Genomic DNA, 15,912 nt, shown 5'->3' on the forward strand with positions numbered 1-15,912 from the left:
TGGATGGGATTCTAGATGGTCAGGTCAACCACGTCTCAAATGTCCACCTCATTCAATAATATCCACCTCATTCAATAATATCCTCTTAAATAAATAAATAATTATAAACAGCTGCCAAACAAGTGCTCAGACAAGACCAAAGTGTTTCTTTATGTTTATCGTCATCTGCACTGCAAGTTCTTTTCTTTGTGCAGTGTCCAAAACTCCAGTTTATGCCAACTTTAAAGCTGCTTTCGTCGGACATCCCATTCTAGCCTCTTTCACCTTTAATGTTTTAAAACTCGGACCGTTAATTAAATCGATGAGATGTTCGAATCGAAATTCAACCAATCGGATTGATTCAACCCCGATTCAATGAATTTTTTAAAAAATAATTTATATAAATATATATGCACAAAATAAGGCATGCATTAGACTAATTTAAGACTTTATATAATGAAAATTTTAATATTTTCAAAAAACTTGAATTTTTACAAATAAATTTTTTAAATTATAAATTTAAACAAATAAATTTCATCTCAATCTTAATTGAATTTATCAAAAAAATAATGTTAAATCCAACTCAAAAATATCACAATATTTTGAAATTATACAAAATTCACGTATATGAGAATTAAACATTGTGAGTTTAAATTTTAATTCAAGTTTTTGATATTTAGATATTGCAACTTAAAAAAAACAAAAAGAAGTTTTGAATTTGGAGGAAGTCAAGAAAATAGAAAATAAAAATACAAACTTGATAAGAGGCAAAAAATGAAAAGAAAATGAGTGAATGTGGCATTTAATAATTAATTTTTAGGGTTAAGGAAAACATATTCTTTTTTGAAATTTTTTTTTTAATTTAATAGACAAAAACAAAAAAATCGCCGGTTCAATGGTTCAATCCAATTCGCACGGTTCAATCCGATTTTTATATATAATCAACCCAAAGCATGAATCGAACCGGAGCCAAGGCCGGTTCGCGATCCGACCGATCGAACCGAACAGTCCGGTCTGGTTTTTAAAACACTGTTCACCCCCACCCAAAGATCTCCATGACAAAAAGCTAAAAGCGGAATTCATACACATTTCACATGCACGCGCAGAATTTGAAAGAGAGACAAAATATTAATCAGAGTCTGTCATAGCAACCTGCTGCTTCACATTGAAATGGCTTCTTATAACACAACAAATATACACATTATCTCTGTTGATTTGCATATACAAGGATGTTCGGTCCATCGTTTGTTCTCCCATGACAGCGAGAAATGGAAAAAAATCCAGGATGGAATACAACTCAGATAACAAAACTCCCCTATAACAAAACTAAAAGCTTCTTCCACTGTTTCCGCTTTGCAAATATCAGATGCTAGAGTTACATGATGACCATCAGGATATGTGCTACAGTTTTATCCTTTCTTTGCCCAGATTTCCTGGAGCATTGACGTTTCACCTAAAGAGACTGAAGCCAGAGAGGACGCCCACACTCTGGCATTCCTTGCACTCTGGTGGAAGTTCCTGTTTTTGCAAATTCTCAGCTTCGACCAAGCCCTCTTCACATCAATCATCTGAAGAATGCGCCCCAAGACTTGGCTCGTCTCCCCGAAAATTTCCATATTCAGATGAGGCCGGTACGATGCCCATACATCTTCGAGACGGTATAGAACGGTTGGCATTACATATACCAGCACACGCAAAATTAGGAACAATACAGAGAATATTAAGTAGGGTTCCCTAGTAACCATCTCACGAATGGATGACCCCATCCATGATTGCACGATCAACTTCGGACTTGTTACAGAGCTGCCAGACTGGTTTGCAGCAACGTATTGAACTGGTTCACTTCCTACACGCAAAACAATAAGATGAAGATCAACAATAAACATATTTTAGTTGCCCCAGCAAAATAATATCTGTATTGACTGCCCACCCAAGGAGTTCAACAAATTTACAATATTATCACAAGACCTAAAAATAATAGATAGAATTGCTCAAAGAAGATCAGAACGCATTCCTTCCAAATTAGCTATTAAACCATGATACAATCATAAAACCAACATTCCAAATTAACAGTATACTTGGTCATGAGGACAAGATCCACGGGAGCATGGAATTCAGCATTAAAAAGCATTAGACAGCCAAGTATATGATTTCACGGTAGCAAATTTAACGTAAAGAGAAGAGATTAATATGCTACAAAAGTTCCCGGCAGAATCACAATGCATCCAGGGTATACAGACAAATAAACTATAAAGTCATACCAGTGGTTTGCTTGTAGAATTCAACAAGAGAGTCAAGATCCTTGGAACCAAAAAACCGCGTTCTTGACTTTTGTTTCACCATTACTATAGCTGGTAAGCTATGTATGCCAAATCTGGAAAACAAGCTGAAACAATAACCACAAAAAGCAGTTCAGTAGACTATTAAAACAAATGTCCATGGGATCTCTAAGAGGTTCCAAAAGCAAACGAGAAACATAGGCTCAGAGTCTTAGCAAATCAGAACACAAGCTTGAATATATAAAGCGAACATAAGCTCAGAGTCTTAACAATCAGACCACAAGCTTGAATAAATAACATTCTAAAAAATTCTCAGCCTACACAATTCTTTTGACTATGTCACATAGACTATAATGTGAGTACTTATTCATGAGCGCATATTTGAAGAAACTTCATTCATTCCTGTCCTGTATATCTCCCTTCCTGTGTACAGCGAGAACAGTTATTTCACTGGTCAAAAGACAAACACTAGGAGGCGCCAGCATGCTGAACATGCACTGTTTTGGTGTACTTCTGCTCATCAATACTAGGATATCCCAGAAGAACACTTAAATTTGTGTTGAGTACATCTTAGTAGGATTTCATTTTTTCTTGGTAGAGCAACATGGCCAACTTCAAGTCAACTTGATGTTTGCCCAAATCCAACAGATATTACCATACTAGCACCGAAGCCATATCTAGGGGGCGGCACAATTGCTTCATGGTTGAATGAAGAACCCATGTAGCAATTGCTAGAATGGTCTTTCTTTTGGTTGGTGCTGAATAATCCTCTCCTTTCGAGGAAGAGACTCAAAGCACTTATATGGCAGAAAAGAGACCAAGTGTGGCAAAACTTCTATGAATGGATGTTGTTAAAAGTGATTGTTCTGGTATAGCAAGTAGGAATAATGCTTTCTTCTTCCTTTGGACAAGGGTCAAAGGACATCTAGCTGTGATGAACAGAGAAAAATCAGCTTCTTACCTTGGCGTAGCTGAAGATTGTTCTACTGCTAAATGTTCAATGTGTGGATACATGGAACTTAACACTTCAAATGTCATATAAGCTCTCTGCGAAAACGGACACCAAGAAGCGTAAAACAGCACAGCAGCATAGCTGTTTCTTGCTTTAGAAGAAAGAACTCTCTCAAGCAAGTTGCCATTAACCTGAAAAATTATGACATATAGTTATTCTTTAGTATAAAATTATTTGAGAAAGAAACTGTAATGGAACATGCAAATTCAATTTTAAGGACTGCCAAGAAACCATATAATGACTTTCTTCTTAATGCAACATACTGCAGAGGACGCTGTGCTGTCAGAAATGGGCTCTAGCATTTGCTCTATTCCGTATATTACGAAATGCACCATCTTTTCGTGCATTAACCTAACCTTTTCCCAGTCACACATTAATGTATGACATATTGCAGCCCAAAGAGAGAGACGGACTTGTTTTCAGTAGAAATTTAGAATGTATGGTATAAGTAAACTCGAAATAATACAGACTAAACTGCTGAAATAATACTCAGTCAACAAGACAAGGAAAGGGGTATGCTAGTTTAGTTCCAAAAACAGTGTAAAAGGAAGACCACAAGAAAATGCGACATGCCAACCACAGATTATAAAGGCTGTAATAGAGGCAGCAGCTACAAATCGTTCAATGAGAACTATATTCTCCAGAACCCCAAAATCAGAATAAATATTTTATTACCGGCAATATCTAGTAATATACCACCCCATATATGGACATACTGACATATAAGAGAAGCGTTGCGTAATTAGGTATTGTACAACTCATTTTAAGGCATGCTCTGCAAGTTATTCATGCTGTTTTTACACAAGTATTTTGAATGCTGTTATCACAATATTCCCACAAATACATACTCATCCATATATAATAACGGCAAAGTAGCGGGTATCATGTTCTATCTTACCAGAAATATACTGCTAATTATTAAGTAATCTCTTCTACATATTTGCACCAAAAATATTCCAGAAATCAAGTATTTCCAGATGTATCATTGAGTTTTTACATGCATATGGGTGTCAAATTCTTCAGAGACCAATCTAAATATCAGTCAAAAACATCATTGCTGTACAAGTAATAGTCCTTTTTAAGGCTAGTGCATGTATGACCATCCAGTCTTCTTTTGGAATAATGTGAAAAGACATATTAATGACATTAATGCTATTTCAGACAGAGACAGGTACAGGTGACTGGCATGGGTGCAGGTGCAAGTGTCAGGTTAATAACTTTCTAAAATCAGGACACTAACACTGCCAGAGAGTCAAACTACAGTACAGGATATAACAACCTCATATGCCCCATTAGGTTTTGGATAATGTTCGTTGTCTAAGTATTCAGAAATGTTTTTGTACACCACATACATCTAAATCGAATAAAGATGTCCAGATAACTCTTTTCACATACTAGAACAGGTTATCTTTACCAGGGGTAATTGATTTTCATATGAAAGTCCTGGCAAAAGTAATACTCAATTTTTTTTGATATGTTTCTTGAAATCTTAGAAGTCAATAGAGATTTCACTGAAAGTCAAAATATCCCTTTAGATTTTGACAGTCTTGGACACTCTATTCCATGCCCACAACTGCATCGTGCGCTGGATGCGAAAGTCTATCAGGATGTATATTCAGTCATCAATAGTTATAACAGCTCTAAGCACTACTAGCCGTCAAATCTTTACTGGCCCCTTTGTACAATACCTGCCCCAAAACAAGCTCAAATTTCCATCTTTACTTCCTCTTAATACAAAAAAAGCTTTTCTCTTGTTACCCTGTTGGCCAATAATCTAATCTCTTTGAAAATAGAGCCAATTCTTAATATATTCCTAAAAGGGTTAGTATAAGTGGAGTCAGAGTGCTCAAGTAAAGGCATAGGATTGGCAAAGCAAAAGAGTTCTGATGCTAAGTCAATTACTATACTTTCATCCCTGATAAATAATAACTTCATAACATGCTAAGAAGTTTTGAAAACCAGGAAAATAAAATGAACATCCTCAAATAATGACTGAACAACTAAATGAAAGATGCTGCACAAAAATGTGATCATCCTCTCAGAGTGAAAATTAGCACGTGAATGCTTAAGACCTGTGATTTTGAAACACCAACATGTGGTAAACATTCTTAAACTGATTCCCTCTTTTGTTCACTTATGCAAATCACTGTCTGGTAGTTTTCACCTTTTACTTTCCATGGAACTTTGGGCAACAAATCCACAAATCCAAGCCTAGACAGATTACAGATGACACAAACTCTAATATATAAATCACGTGAGTGAACACATTTCTTCTTCTTCTTCTTTTGGTTGGTAGAAGATCCACATTTAAATAAGCCACAGACAAAATCTTAGTAGCACAAGCACCCTAGACTAACGTTTTAGCATTCAAGCTACTTAGTTGGATAAAAGCAAATGCCAACCGGAACCATTAATCACGTTCAGAATCTATGCCTTGTAAAGACTATTTTTTTTTCCCAAGCTGTGCGATGTGGCCAATTATGCATATCTTCTGATTCTATACAACCAGGGGTTAGCACTAAATACATAGTACTTTGGTACAGCCAAAACGGGGGGGAAAAAAAGAAGCCACCTTGGCTCCAAATTTCGTCATTTGTGGGCCAAAGTACCATAATCAGCAAATTTCCCCCAGATTCAAAGCTTTGAAATTAGGAAAGCAAATAACCAGCCCCATGGAATAAAGAAAAGAAAAGCTCAGAAGCCCTCTTGCAGAGAAAGCAAGCACAAATTCGGTGGGAATCGCTCGGAAATAACAGTCTAATACAGCGAGAGACAAAATATAGATATAAAAAAACAAAGTCAACCCGAATAACCAAAGAAATCAAGAGTGCCAAAATCCGCTATCAGAAGCAATTCAAGAGTGCGAAAAATCAAAACCCATAAATTTAGAGCAGTAAACTGGACAGCAGTGAAAGCTAAGCACGCATAATCGTGACAGTAAATCTGATCAAACGGACAAAGAAAAGAATAGTAAAAAATAAATAAATAAGGAATCTTGAGAGCAGAAATAAGAACGTAAAAAGAGGGGGAAGAGAATCTTACATGGAGAGGGGAGTTAGGAAGGAAGGAAGGAGGGCACTGAGAGGTGAGGGCGTGAAGACTGGAAAATGGTCGAGAATGGGAAGCAGCAGGGCAGACAGGGTGCGATGAAGAAGATGCAAGGGGGGTTGGAACCCAAGAAAGCAAACAGATGGAGCAGATGATCAATCTCAAACGTCCCATCTTCATCGATTTCACCAACACCACCCCCACCACCAAGGAACAGAAGGAGAAGAAGAAGATAGATGACAGATGATGAGAAAAAACAGAAAAAAAAAAAAACCAAAAAAAGAGGTGGAACCTGAGAGAAACAAATTTTGGGCAGTTGGTCTGTATATGGAGAAAGAAAAGACCACGATAACAACTCCTTCCTCTCTCTCTCTCTCTCTCTCTCTCTCTCTAAAACTCTAGAAAAATACTACTACGACTTTGACAACTTACACGTTTTCTCACGCTCCATTTTTGAAAGAAATTACGTACTACTCTTCTAAATTCCATGATGATTCATTACTACGTTAATTAATACTCCACTTGTCTCTAATCCGTACCTGTAGTTTTTTTTCTGTATTTTTATGGTTCATTGACCACATAAAAAAAAGAAATAAAAATAAAGTAGATCAGTCAATAGGACTAGTATTTTTAGTAAATTTTCGTAAAGTAGGACAAAAGTTGAGAATAATATCTTTCTTTTTTTGTTTATTAAATGCGCAAAGGGTAATTTATATATAGCTAATAAGTGCTTCGAGATGACCGCTTTGGTTTGGTACGTCATGGCGGTGGTAGGCCGCGGGGTCTTTCCTGCTCTCTACGCTCTACATTTTGACATCACACCCCCATCCATCCATCCATCAGCAGTTCATCACCTCAGCTCAACCCCCCCACCCCCCCCCCCCCCCCCTCTTTATTTTTTGGTACGATATTTCCACCTGTTTTGGTACTACCATGTTTTGGACTCTTCAAAAGTTAGGCAAATTCTTGAGTGCAGTCCGAAAACAAAATGCTAATAGGAGAATTAGGGCTGTCAATAACATCGAACTGGCCGAAAAGAAAAGGAATCGAGCATACGATAATGATATAATCCCTAGGTTAGACATAACTTGGATATAGATTTGAAATCCGATTAAAATATGATTCGAATTAGGATCTCTCTAGGCTCTACCCGATTAAAGCTAGACCCGTTAGTGTGTGTTAGTGTGTGTGTGTATAAAATTTATGCCTTGATATGTAAAATTAGATTTACACTCTAATGTATCTATCGATAAATGTATTGTTTTTAAATATGTAATGTATAATTAGACTATTAATAATTAGTATTGGTTTTGAAAAGACTTAAATTCATTAAATAAATATACTTAAATATATTTAAATAAATAACTTATTCTTTGGAGTAAATTTTGCCCACACAATTCATACTCATTGATTAATTAATTAATTAATTAATATGTTCTTTTATTATTATCAAACACTTTTAAATATGTTAAAATCTAAATCTATTAAAATTTAGTGCTAAATTAGATTATCAAATATGGCATAATTTACAACTAGATATTTTTGCATCAAGAGAGAAATAAGTGCTGAATTGAGTTATCAAATAGGGTCTAACTTATGATTGAATATTTTTGCATCAAAAGAGAAATGACAACATTTGAAGTGTCGTGGTGCGGAACCGAACTCTGTATGCACTTTTCGAAAAATATATATTGTACTACATTTTTGAAATAATATATGTGAGATAAAAAGATACAGATGATGTGAGGGGAAAAAATTCTTTTACAAATAATCCATTATCCAAACAAACACATGGACTACGATCGTTTTAGACGCACCTCCATCGTACTAAGTAATTCACAAACAATTCTCTCCAAACGAACCACCTCTTTTTTTCTTTTTTCTTTTTTTTTTTAGTAATATTATTTGCACTCCCTTTTTGTTATTTGCATTTTTCTCCTACTCTATTTTCATCTCGATGAGACCATATTATCCCTATTTTAATTTTTTCTCCTACCCTATATTGTGTTCATATGTAAGGAAGTTGGGCACAATTGTTATACTTGTCTAAAAGGTAAAGAAATTTAACTTTTGCTTCTCTTTTTTCTAAATCTACATAACTGTTTTTTAATTTTTTTTATATTTTTATTTCAATTTCAATTTTGTAGATTTTTATACGCACAACTGAAGTTCCATTGCATCATCTGGACACTAGATGCTGTTATGCTTTTGTTGAAATATATTAGAAAGTTTCACTTCCACTATGGTGGTCATATGAGCTATACTTAGTAGACTTTTTGAAGTATTAGTGTCCTATTTATGAGATATTATAATTTTACTCAATTATGGTCATCTTTGAAGCTTGAGATTTTTTATTTATATATTTATTTTGGAATTGAAATTTGAAATTTGTTCATATTACATTTTTAGATTGATCTTTGACATCATATAATTTCGTGAAGTTTTATAGAATAATTTTAATATTTAGTGAAATAATTAATTGGTTTTAGAATGTAAAAAAAAAAATCTAGTAAAGTTAACTCATAGGTAAGGAGAAGAAATTTGGGAGGAAGTAATATGGTCTTGTCAAAATAAAAACTAGATAGAGAGAATGCAAATAACACATGCAAATACTCTTTTTTTTCATTTGATAGTAGGGATAATTGCAGAAACCTCCCCTAAGGTTTCTGATATTAGCATACACCTCCTTTGTGGTTTAGAAAATAGCACTTACCACCCTTGAACTTAAAGTTTGTGTTACAGATTTAGTCCATGCCACAAAAGTTACCATTAAAATTTTTTTTTAAGGAGTGAGATGAGAATTTTGTACCAGATTTACCCCTCATGCTACTTGCCAAGTTATATTAACAGAGGAATGACAAAATATAAAAAACTATTAAGATTTAGCAAAATTCAATGGGTGTTAGTGCAATTGAATGAAATTTAACAACAATACATGAAGCAACGATGGATACTAACGGCTAGTTAAATGGCTATATATCTAGATTCTTGCAGCAAAGTTTATAAAGAATACATATCACTTTTAAAATTCTCTATTAGTAATATGAATAGTTATTTGTAGGGGTAACACAACTGCTTATGTTGTTAGAACCAATCATTTACAAAAAATATCGCTAAACAATCAGCTAATTAACAACATATTTAAGCATCACTAAAAGTTACTAAATATGAGATAAGCTTAGTTACAAGTAATTAAAAGTGCATACTAATAAGATAAAGTTGTTTTTAGTAAATAAAAATTGCAGTAAGTGTATTAAAACTATGTACTAAAACTACTGTTGCTGCTGATATTCTAGATTACTGGGTTATAACTGTATTAATGGAAAGAGATATAACAACTTGAGAAGTAGTAGTAGGTTGAACTAGAGGAGGTTTTGGAATAGAAATGACTTGAGCAGATATATTTGTGCAAGTTTTCTTTATACTTACTTCAGTAGAAACTTCAGAATTGCTTATTAGGCTTCCTCTCTGCAATTGTATAAAATTAGATTTAAATTGACTAATTTGAAAAACATAATATAGAAACATATATGTCTTTTTCTCCCCTCAATTGGCACCATTTCTTAGTTTTGCTTACAATGGTTAAGGATGCTTAAACTTACAAGTAATCTAGTTTAATTAGTCACTCAATTTGTTGACAAAAAATAAATTTTCTTTTCTAAAATTCTTTCATTAATTTTCTGCAATTAGTTAGGGTATTAAAGTAAAATCATACAATTTATTGTTAGTCATAGGTCCAATTTCCTCCTAGGGGAGGTTAGTGCAATTTTAGAAATTATAGGGGAGGTGAGTGCTAGTATCAAAAACCTCAGGGAGGTTTCTGCAATTATCCCTTGATAGTAATCGCAAAGGAGAAGCGAAAGAAGCGAAGAAGGGTAAGGTGATTTTGTTGATACTTAATTACTAATAAATACAGTGAATAAGAAGAAAAGGACAAGTGAAAAAAAGGAGTAGGAGCGGTTAGAAGCAGAAGAAAGGCAGATGGAAGTGGCAGCAGCAGTGGAGAAGAAAGAATCGGAGACTAACAACAGCTCCTGCGACCTCAGCCGTTTAGCATCGTCGGATACCGACAGCAAAGACAAAGAAGCACAAGACCGCGAACAACGCATTGCTCTTGATCTCAAAGCCGGTCTCCACCCTCTCAAGGTCCTCTTCTCTTCTTCTTCCTTTTCTTTTTGCTTAATTTCTTTCCTTCTTTTATTCCCTTTCGATTAGGTTTTACGAGACCGCTTGCGTGCTTCTCCCGTAGGGATTGATTTGAACCTAGAATTGAGTAACTTTTTGTTCCCTGCTCTTTTGTTTTTGTGGATTTTTTTTTTTGGCTGATAAACACGCCAATCATTTTTCAGTTGACCTAAAATGCTTGCAACCTCTTTCATGATGGATGTTTATGGTATGCTTCTCTTGAAGGAGGAGTTAAAGGATTGAAAATGTGTGGAAAAACACCGTTTTAGGTTTCATTTAGTTGTTTGTTTCGAGGCAACATATTATTAATATGCCAACTCAATTAAGAGATTAATGTAGATGTTGCTAAGTAGTCAAATCCAGGAATCTCAAATGACGGCCTTTTTGTTGGTGATATTGGATTGTTTTGTTCCAGCATCACTGAGACAAACATTTATGAAGATCCAAAATTCATCAGAACTCCACGCACCATCTCTCAGCTACTCAAGCTTTCATAACTTTCTTCCCTCCTCCTTTCATGTCAAGAACTCGAATGATCACATCCGTTTCCCCTGTTCTTTTTTTTAGTCTACATATTGTTTCTTCGTCCAATTTACTCAACTCTAGCACTTGACAGATTTGGTCCTCATGCCTTCTCTCCTGAGTCCACCCTTTTCTACTCAAGGATGCAGGACACAATGACACAAGTATAGAGACTGCAGCGCTTTAGATTATTTTGTGTTTTTAATTCTGGAAACTTACACCAATTATGTGCTCATTCTGTATTTGTCTTTTGTTGTTGTATGGTTTTCACTTATCTTTTGCAACTTTGACTGCATAGAGTGCTACACTTATGAAAGCACTAAGTTTCCAATGATGCAATGTGATGTACTGGCTTTTACAAATCTTCTGAAGAAGTGGAAATAGAACTAACATGAATGTTTTTCTTTTGATAGGAAAACTATGGTAAAATCAAAACATGGCCACTTCATGTTGCTTTTGTTGCTTGGTGAAAGATCTTTCTATCTTTTGCACGAGGCATTTAAACCTTTCACTTGTGAGTAGTGCATTTGTGGCTGTTAAATTCTTGAGCGGGAGTCAAAAAGGCTGATAGAGTTACTTTTGAAAAGAGAATAGCAAAAGGAAATAAAATAGCCTGATTAGGTGCAGCAATATTGAAATCAAACTTGGTTCTATTGTTGTGAATCAGCTTCACCTGACTCTCCAGAAGTCACTGCTTCCATTTATTTTGAGTTTAAATGCTGGGGATTAAATTCTTGTTCTGCTTATTCTAGAAGTTAAGTTCAATCAAGGATCTATTTTTCGGAGGGAAGAAAGGGTGTCAGTGGGATTTGTTAGAAGGGAAAGACTGAGAGAGCATGATGGTTTTCCATATTTTCTAATATTTAGTGTGTGGAAGTAAGAATGGAATATTTGGGTGAAATCTTTGTCAAGTTTCTTCTGCCCTTGCTTGATACTTCTCAACTTTGCTGATAATCATCTTTCATTCTTTGATTCTCTTAAGTTCTCTTAAAAGAGCCTTCCTGCCTCGCTTCTTCCTAACAGCAAATCCACTCCTCATCTAGGGCTCTCACCCCTAAGAAATTCCGAAACTGTTTTAAAGTTTGATTTCCTTGTCGATTATATGCATTTTCATTATAACATGAACTGGAAGTGTGTTAGATATGTTGTAGTATGTTTCATTTCATCATTCTTTTCAACCACTGTAAATGGGTGGTAGTAGCTCTTTTATGATAAATCAAGTTGTACATTAAGTGTTACATATTTACATTCTTCTAATCTTTCTCTTCGCGCCTATCCAACCCTTAATTTATCTCATGATTTGTCTGTTGTCTGATGGATTTAGTTATTTATCAGTTTCATCAAATTTTAGAAAGTTCTGCATCTTATTTGATGTTTTAAGCCATTTGGAGGGCCTTTTAATCCTGCTGCTGTACTTTCTATTGATTATGACTATTTTTTGATGTTACTTGATTTTGTGAATATCATGTATGTAGTAGTGTAGGCTCAAGTTTGGAGGGATCTTGTCTCGTACTATTGAATCTCTGTAAATCCTCATATTATACTGGCCGATTTTTGCTGTTTCTATGATAAAGTTGTTAGCGTTATTATACTTCTCTGTATAGTTTCACTTACATTTATACAATGTGACAATCAGCACAAATTCGTTTTTTGGTATACTCGAAGGACACCTGGAGTTCGCACTCAAGCATCATATGAAGACAACATAAAAAAGATTGTGGATTTCAGTACTGTAAGTTGCAACTCTTCCCCCTTTCTCACCCCCTCTCCAAAGAAAATAAGAAACCCTTTTATGCTGCATAACATTGTTATGCTCAGCAATCAGTTTTTCCTAGGCAGAAACTTCAATGTTGTTTTTTTCCATTATTCTTCCATTTAAAATGCACTGCTTGTAGGTTGAGGGTTTCTGGGTCTGCTATTGCCACCTGGCACGCCCATCATCATTACCAAGCCCAACTGATTTACATCTTTTCAAGGAGGGTATTCGACCTTTGTGGGAGGTAAAATTTGCACTGCTTTCCCTTTTGCCTTATCTTTTTCTTGTTGGCATATTCTCAATCTTAAATTTTTTAATCCTTTTTTCCTTTTTTTTGGGGGACCGGATGAATTGTACTACGTTCAATAGGATTCTGCTAATTGTAATGGTGGAAAGTGGATTATCAGATTCAAGAAAGCTGTCTCGGGCCGCTTTTGGGAAGATTTGGTAAGCCAATGTTGCTCAGTATGGTTATGCTTTCTCCACCCTGCTTTCTTTTTTCCTCAATATTCTTCTTGCAGATGCATGATGATATTCGTACTGCATATTAGTTTTAGGTATATTTAATTATGTCCAGATGGCTAGTTTTTTGAAATGGTGGCTGACATCACTAAATGATTATTAGAACTGTAAGACATGATGGATGGTGTAAAGTTGTGGACCTTCTTGCTCACATTATGTTAAACCCACCATTGCCTATTCTCTATATGACTAAAATTGCTTGTAAATAGATCCTTTTCAGTTTGGATATCTTGGCTTGTGTTCATGCTATTGTTTTTAGCTTCATGTTGTATTATACTAATTGGACTTGCTTCTACATGCAATGTCAACTTAAAAGCTGCAGTCCTTTATTGGGAGTTGCATTGCTTGATTTCCATTGTAAGTCTAATTGTAAGTATTCTTTTTCTGATTACACGTATTAAGTGGCTGGCAGTTGCTTTGGAATGACCACTTTTGTGATACCAATTCCTCGTCATCCAATATTATTTATTCAGTCTTGACTGTAACATCATCTATGTACTTGTTTCAGTTGTCTTTTACCATGCCTGTTACCTGGGCATAATCTCAGATTATGATGGCCTGTATGCCTTTTTGTAGTTTAGTTGCATTTCAGTTGTATGATACCAATTTATCGTTATTCTGCTTAATTTATTGAGCTGATTGCGACACTTTTTGCCTTTGTTTCTGTTGTGGTATTTTGCTCTTAATTTCTGGGTAGTGATGCTTTGAGATATCGTCTGTTCGCTTTTCTTCATTATGCGTCACGCATCTGGTATTATTTTTTTTCCTTTTTTTTTTAATTATAATTTTTAGACTTTTTCGGATCACAGTATTTACTATCTTCATGTATTGGTCAAGTAAACCATAGAGTAGTCAAGTAAACCATAATAGCTATTGAAAATTGATCAGTTTAACTACTTTGAATAGTTTTGTCTATTGTTTTGTGAGACTCCATGACTCATGATCAATGTCCATTGGCCATGATGTCAGGCATTCGTGGTTTTAAATCTTGTTTAGCACTCTTTTTTATTAAAAAAAAAAACTTTTAGCACTTTCTTTTTTTAGAAAACCTTTCCAGTATTGATCACTAAGTGTTGTAAATGTACATTAGTTTAGGAAAAGTTGCATATTATGATTGACAAGGCTGTTTCCTCATTTCTTTCAATTGGCCTTTTTAATTGTCTAGTTTGCCAGCCTGTTTTTCTTGGACAAATGATAGTATTCTGGAATACAACAATGCAATACTGGACGGAATTGTGATCTATTATGACTGTTAGCAGTGTAGCAAGTAGTTAATTAATATTCTGTGTAAAAATGCTTGCAGGTTTTAGCATTAGTTGGTGATCAGCTTGATTATGGTGATAATATCTGTGGTGCTGTACTAAGCATTCGTTTCAATGAGGACATATTGAGTCTGTGGAACCGCAATGCGTCTGATCACCAGGTCAGCTCTAGCTTCTGCATCTCTTGAAACCCATCTCCTTTGTAATTAAGCTGACTGATATGACCTGATTTAGCATTGGTCTCATAATTGGATTCTTGTGTCGTCTTTAGGCTGTGATGTCCCTGAGAGATGCAATTAAACGACATTTGAAGCTTCCGCTCAGCTATGTAATGGAATACAAACCGCATGATGCATCTCTACGTGACAATTCATCATACCGGAACACGTGGCTGAGGGGATAGGGAAGAACCCAGAAGCTTCGAACTTGCAACTGAATGTGCAGGACTGAAGTTGCACCTGTCTGGAAGCTATTTCAGTGCATCTGCGATTTGGTTTTGGGTTGTAATCGTTGATTACCTTTGGAGAGATGATAACAGGGTGGATTGCTGTCTAACCTGGGAATTTGCTCTGTTGGTTTTTCACCCGACACCTAGAAGTCTGTCGATTTTCGTTTCATTTCAAAACCAGGATGTTTTACTAACTCATGTTTAAAGTAGAGTTCAATAGCTTTGAAATTGTACGGTAGCATGGTTTTAGAAAAAAAAAAGGAAGGAACCGGCATGAAGGTTGCTCGTTTGTGCTTGCGTCAGTTGCGCGTCTGTTAACTTAAACGAAGGGCAGGGCTGTCTCGCGGTTGTGGTTTTACTTTTTAGGTCCTTTATTCTGAGCCTTAACTTAATCAGCTTGATAAATTTCAGCTAGCCTCGAGTAGTGTGCATACGCATGCGATGTCGAAATCGGAGGGAGGTTGGTAGCGCCACCGAAATAAATGAGGTGATGGTGATGGCCTGATGGGGGAACTGGAAATATTTGGGTCTCTTGCTTTTCAAGAACGGAGCTAGCTCGTTCTCCTTCGTAGCATAAGCGGGGAGCGCACACGCAACATGAATTAAAGATGGAAATGATCAACGTGTTTACTCTGATTATTAATCAAAACAAAACAATCTTCATAATTAACTTCTTTACATCATTCATCCGTGAACAAATTACCAACTTGGTGACATAGCACAATAAAAGTCTCTGAAATGCAAAATTATTTGTTCAGAGATTTTCTATCTATCGTCGTTTTAATAATGTTGGGTTTATAAAGAAGGTGAAAATAATAATATGTTGGCCACCAGGATTTTGTCCCTCATTGGATGTAGGTGAGGGGTTTTAGGATTTTCTGGAACATTTTAAAAAAAAA

General features: G+C 35.4%; 2 protein-coding genes across 2 annotated transcripts; one reads left to right on the forward strand and one right to left on the reverse strand.

Annotated features, from left to right (window-relative positions):
• Nucleotides 1-1,105: 1,105 nt before the first annotated feature.
• On the reverse strand, nucleotides 1,106-6,687 carry LOC113775391 (5'-adenylylsulfate reductase-like 5). Its single transcript, XM_027320243.1, has 4 exons — nucleotides 6,313-6,687; nucleotides 3,220-3,401; nucleotides 2,241-2,365; nucleotides 1,106-1,825 (listed from the first exon to the last, which is right to left on the reverse strand). Exons 1-4 carry the CDS (start codon nucleotides 6,496-6,498, stop codon nucleotides 1,389-1,391), a joined length of 930 nt encoding a protein of 309 aa, XP_027176044.1. The 5' UTR covers nucleotides 6,499-6,687; the 3' UTR covers nucleotides 1,106-1,388.
• A 3,576-nt stretch (nucleotides 6,688-10,263) lies between these two features.
• Nucleotides 10,264-15,315, forward strand: LOC113776423 (eukaryotic translation initiation factor NCBP-like). The gene is made up of 6 exons (XM_027321570.1): nucleotides 10,264-10,464; nucleotides 12,662-12,757; nucleotides 12,921-13,025; nucleotides 13,151-13,228; nucleotides 14,607-14,726; nucleotides 14,837-15,315. Exons 1-6 carry the CDS (start codon nucleotides 10,300-10,302, stop codon nucleotides 14,966-14,968), a joined length of 696 nt encoding a protein of 231 aa, XP_027177371.1. The 5' UTR covers nucleotides 10,264-10,299; the 3' UTR covers nucleotides 14,969-15,315.
• The last annotated feature ends 597 nt before the right edge of the window (nucleotides 15,316-15,912 follow it).

This window comes from Coffea eugenioides, chromosome 6 (genome assembly GCF_003713205.1).
Source record: "Coffea eugenioides isolate CCC68of chromosome 6, Ceug_1.0, whole genome shotgun sequence".
NCBI classification, from domain to species: Eukaryota; Viridiplantae; Streptophyta; class Magnoliopsida; order Gentianales; family Rubiaceae; genus Coffea; species Coffea eugenioides.

What these genes read in the sequence shown, in the direction of transcription:
- LOC113775391 (XM_027320243.1), bottom strand. Translation starts at nt 6,498, where the DNA reads ATGAAGATGGGACGTTTGAGATTGATCATCTGCTCCATCTGTTTGCTT. An exon ending in TTCCTAACTCCCCTCTCCAT is followed by an intron (nt 3,402 to 6,312) that starts GTAAGATTCTCT and finishes ATAATTTTTCAG; the next exon opens with GTTAATGGCAACTTGCTTGA. An exon ending in ATTCTACAAGCAAACCACTG is followed by an intron (nt 1,826 to 2,240) that starts GTATGACTTTAT and finishes TTTTGCGTGTAG; the next exon opens with GAAGTGAACCAGTTCAATAC.
- LOC113776423 (XM_027321570.1), top strand. Translation starts at nt 10,300, where the DNA reads ATGGAAGTGGCAGCAGCAGTGGAGAAGAAAGAATCGGAGACTAACAAC. An exon ending in AGATTGTGGATTTCAGTACT is followed by an intron (nt 12,758 to 12,920) that starts GTAAGTTGCAAC and finishes CACTGCTTGTAG; the next exon opens with GTTGAGGGTTTCTGGGTCTG. An exon ending in GTATTCGACCTTTGTGGGAG is followed by an intron (nt 13,026 to 13,150) that starts GTAAAATTTGCA and finishes TACGTTCAATAG; the next exon opens with GATTCTGCTAATTGTAATGG.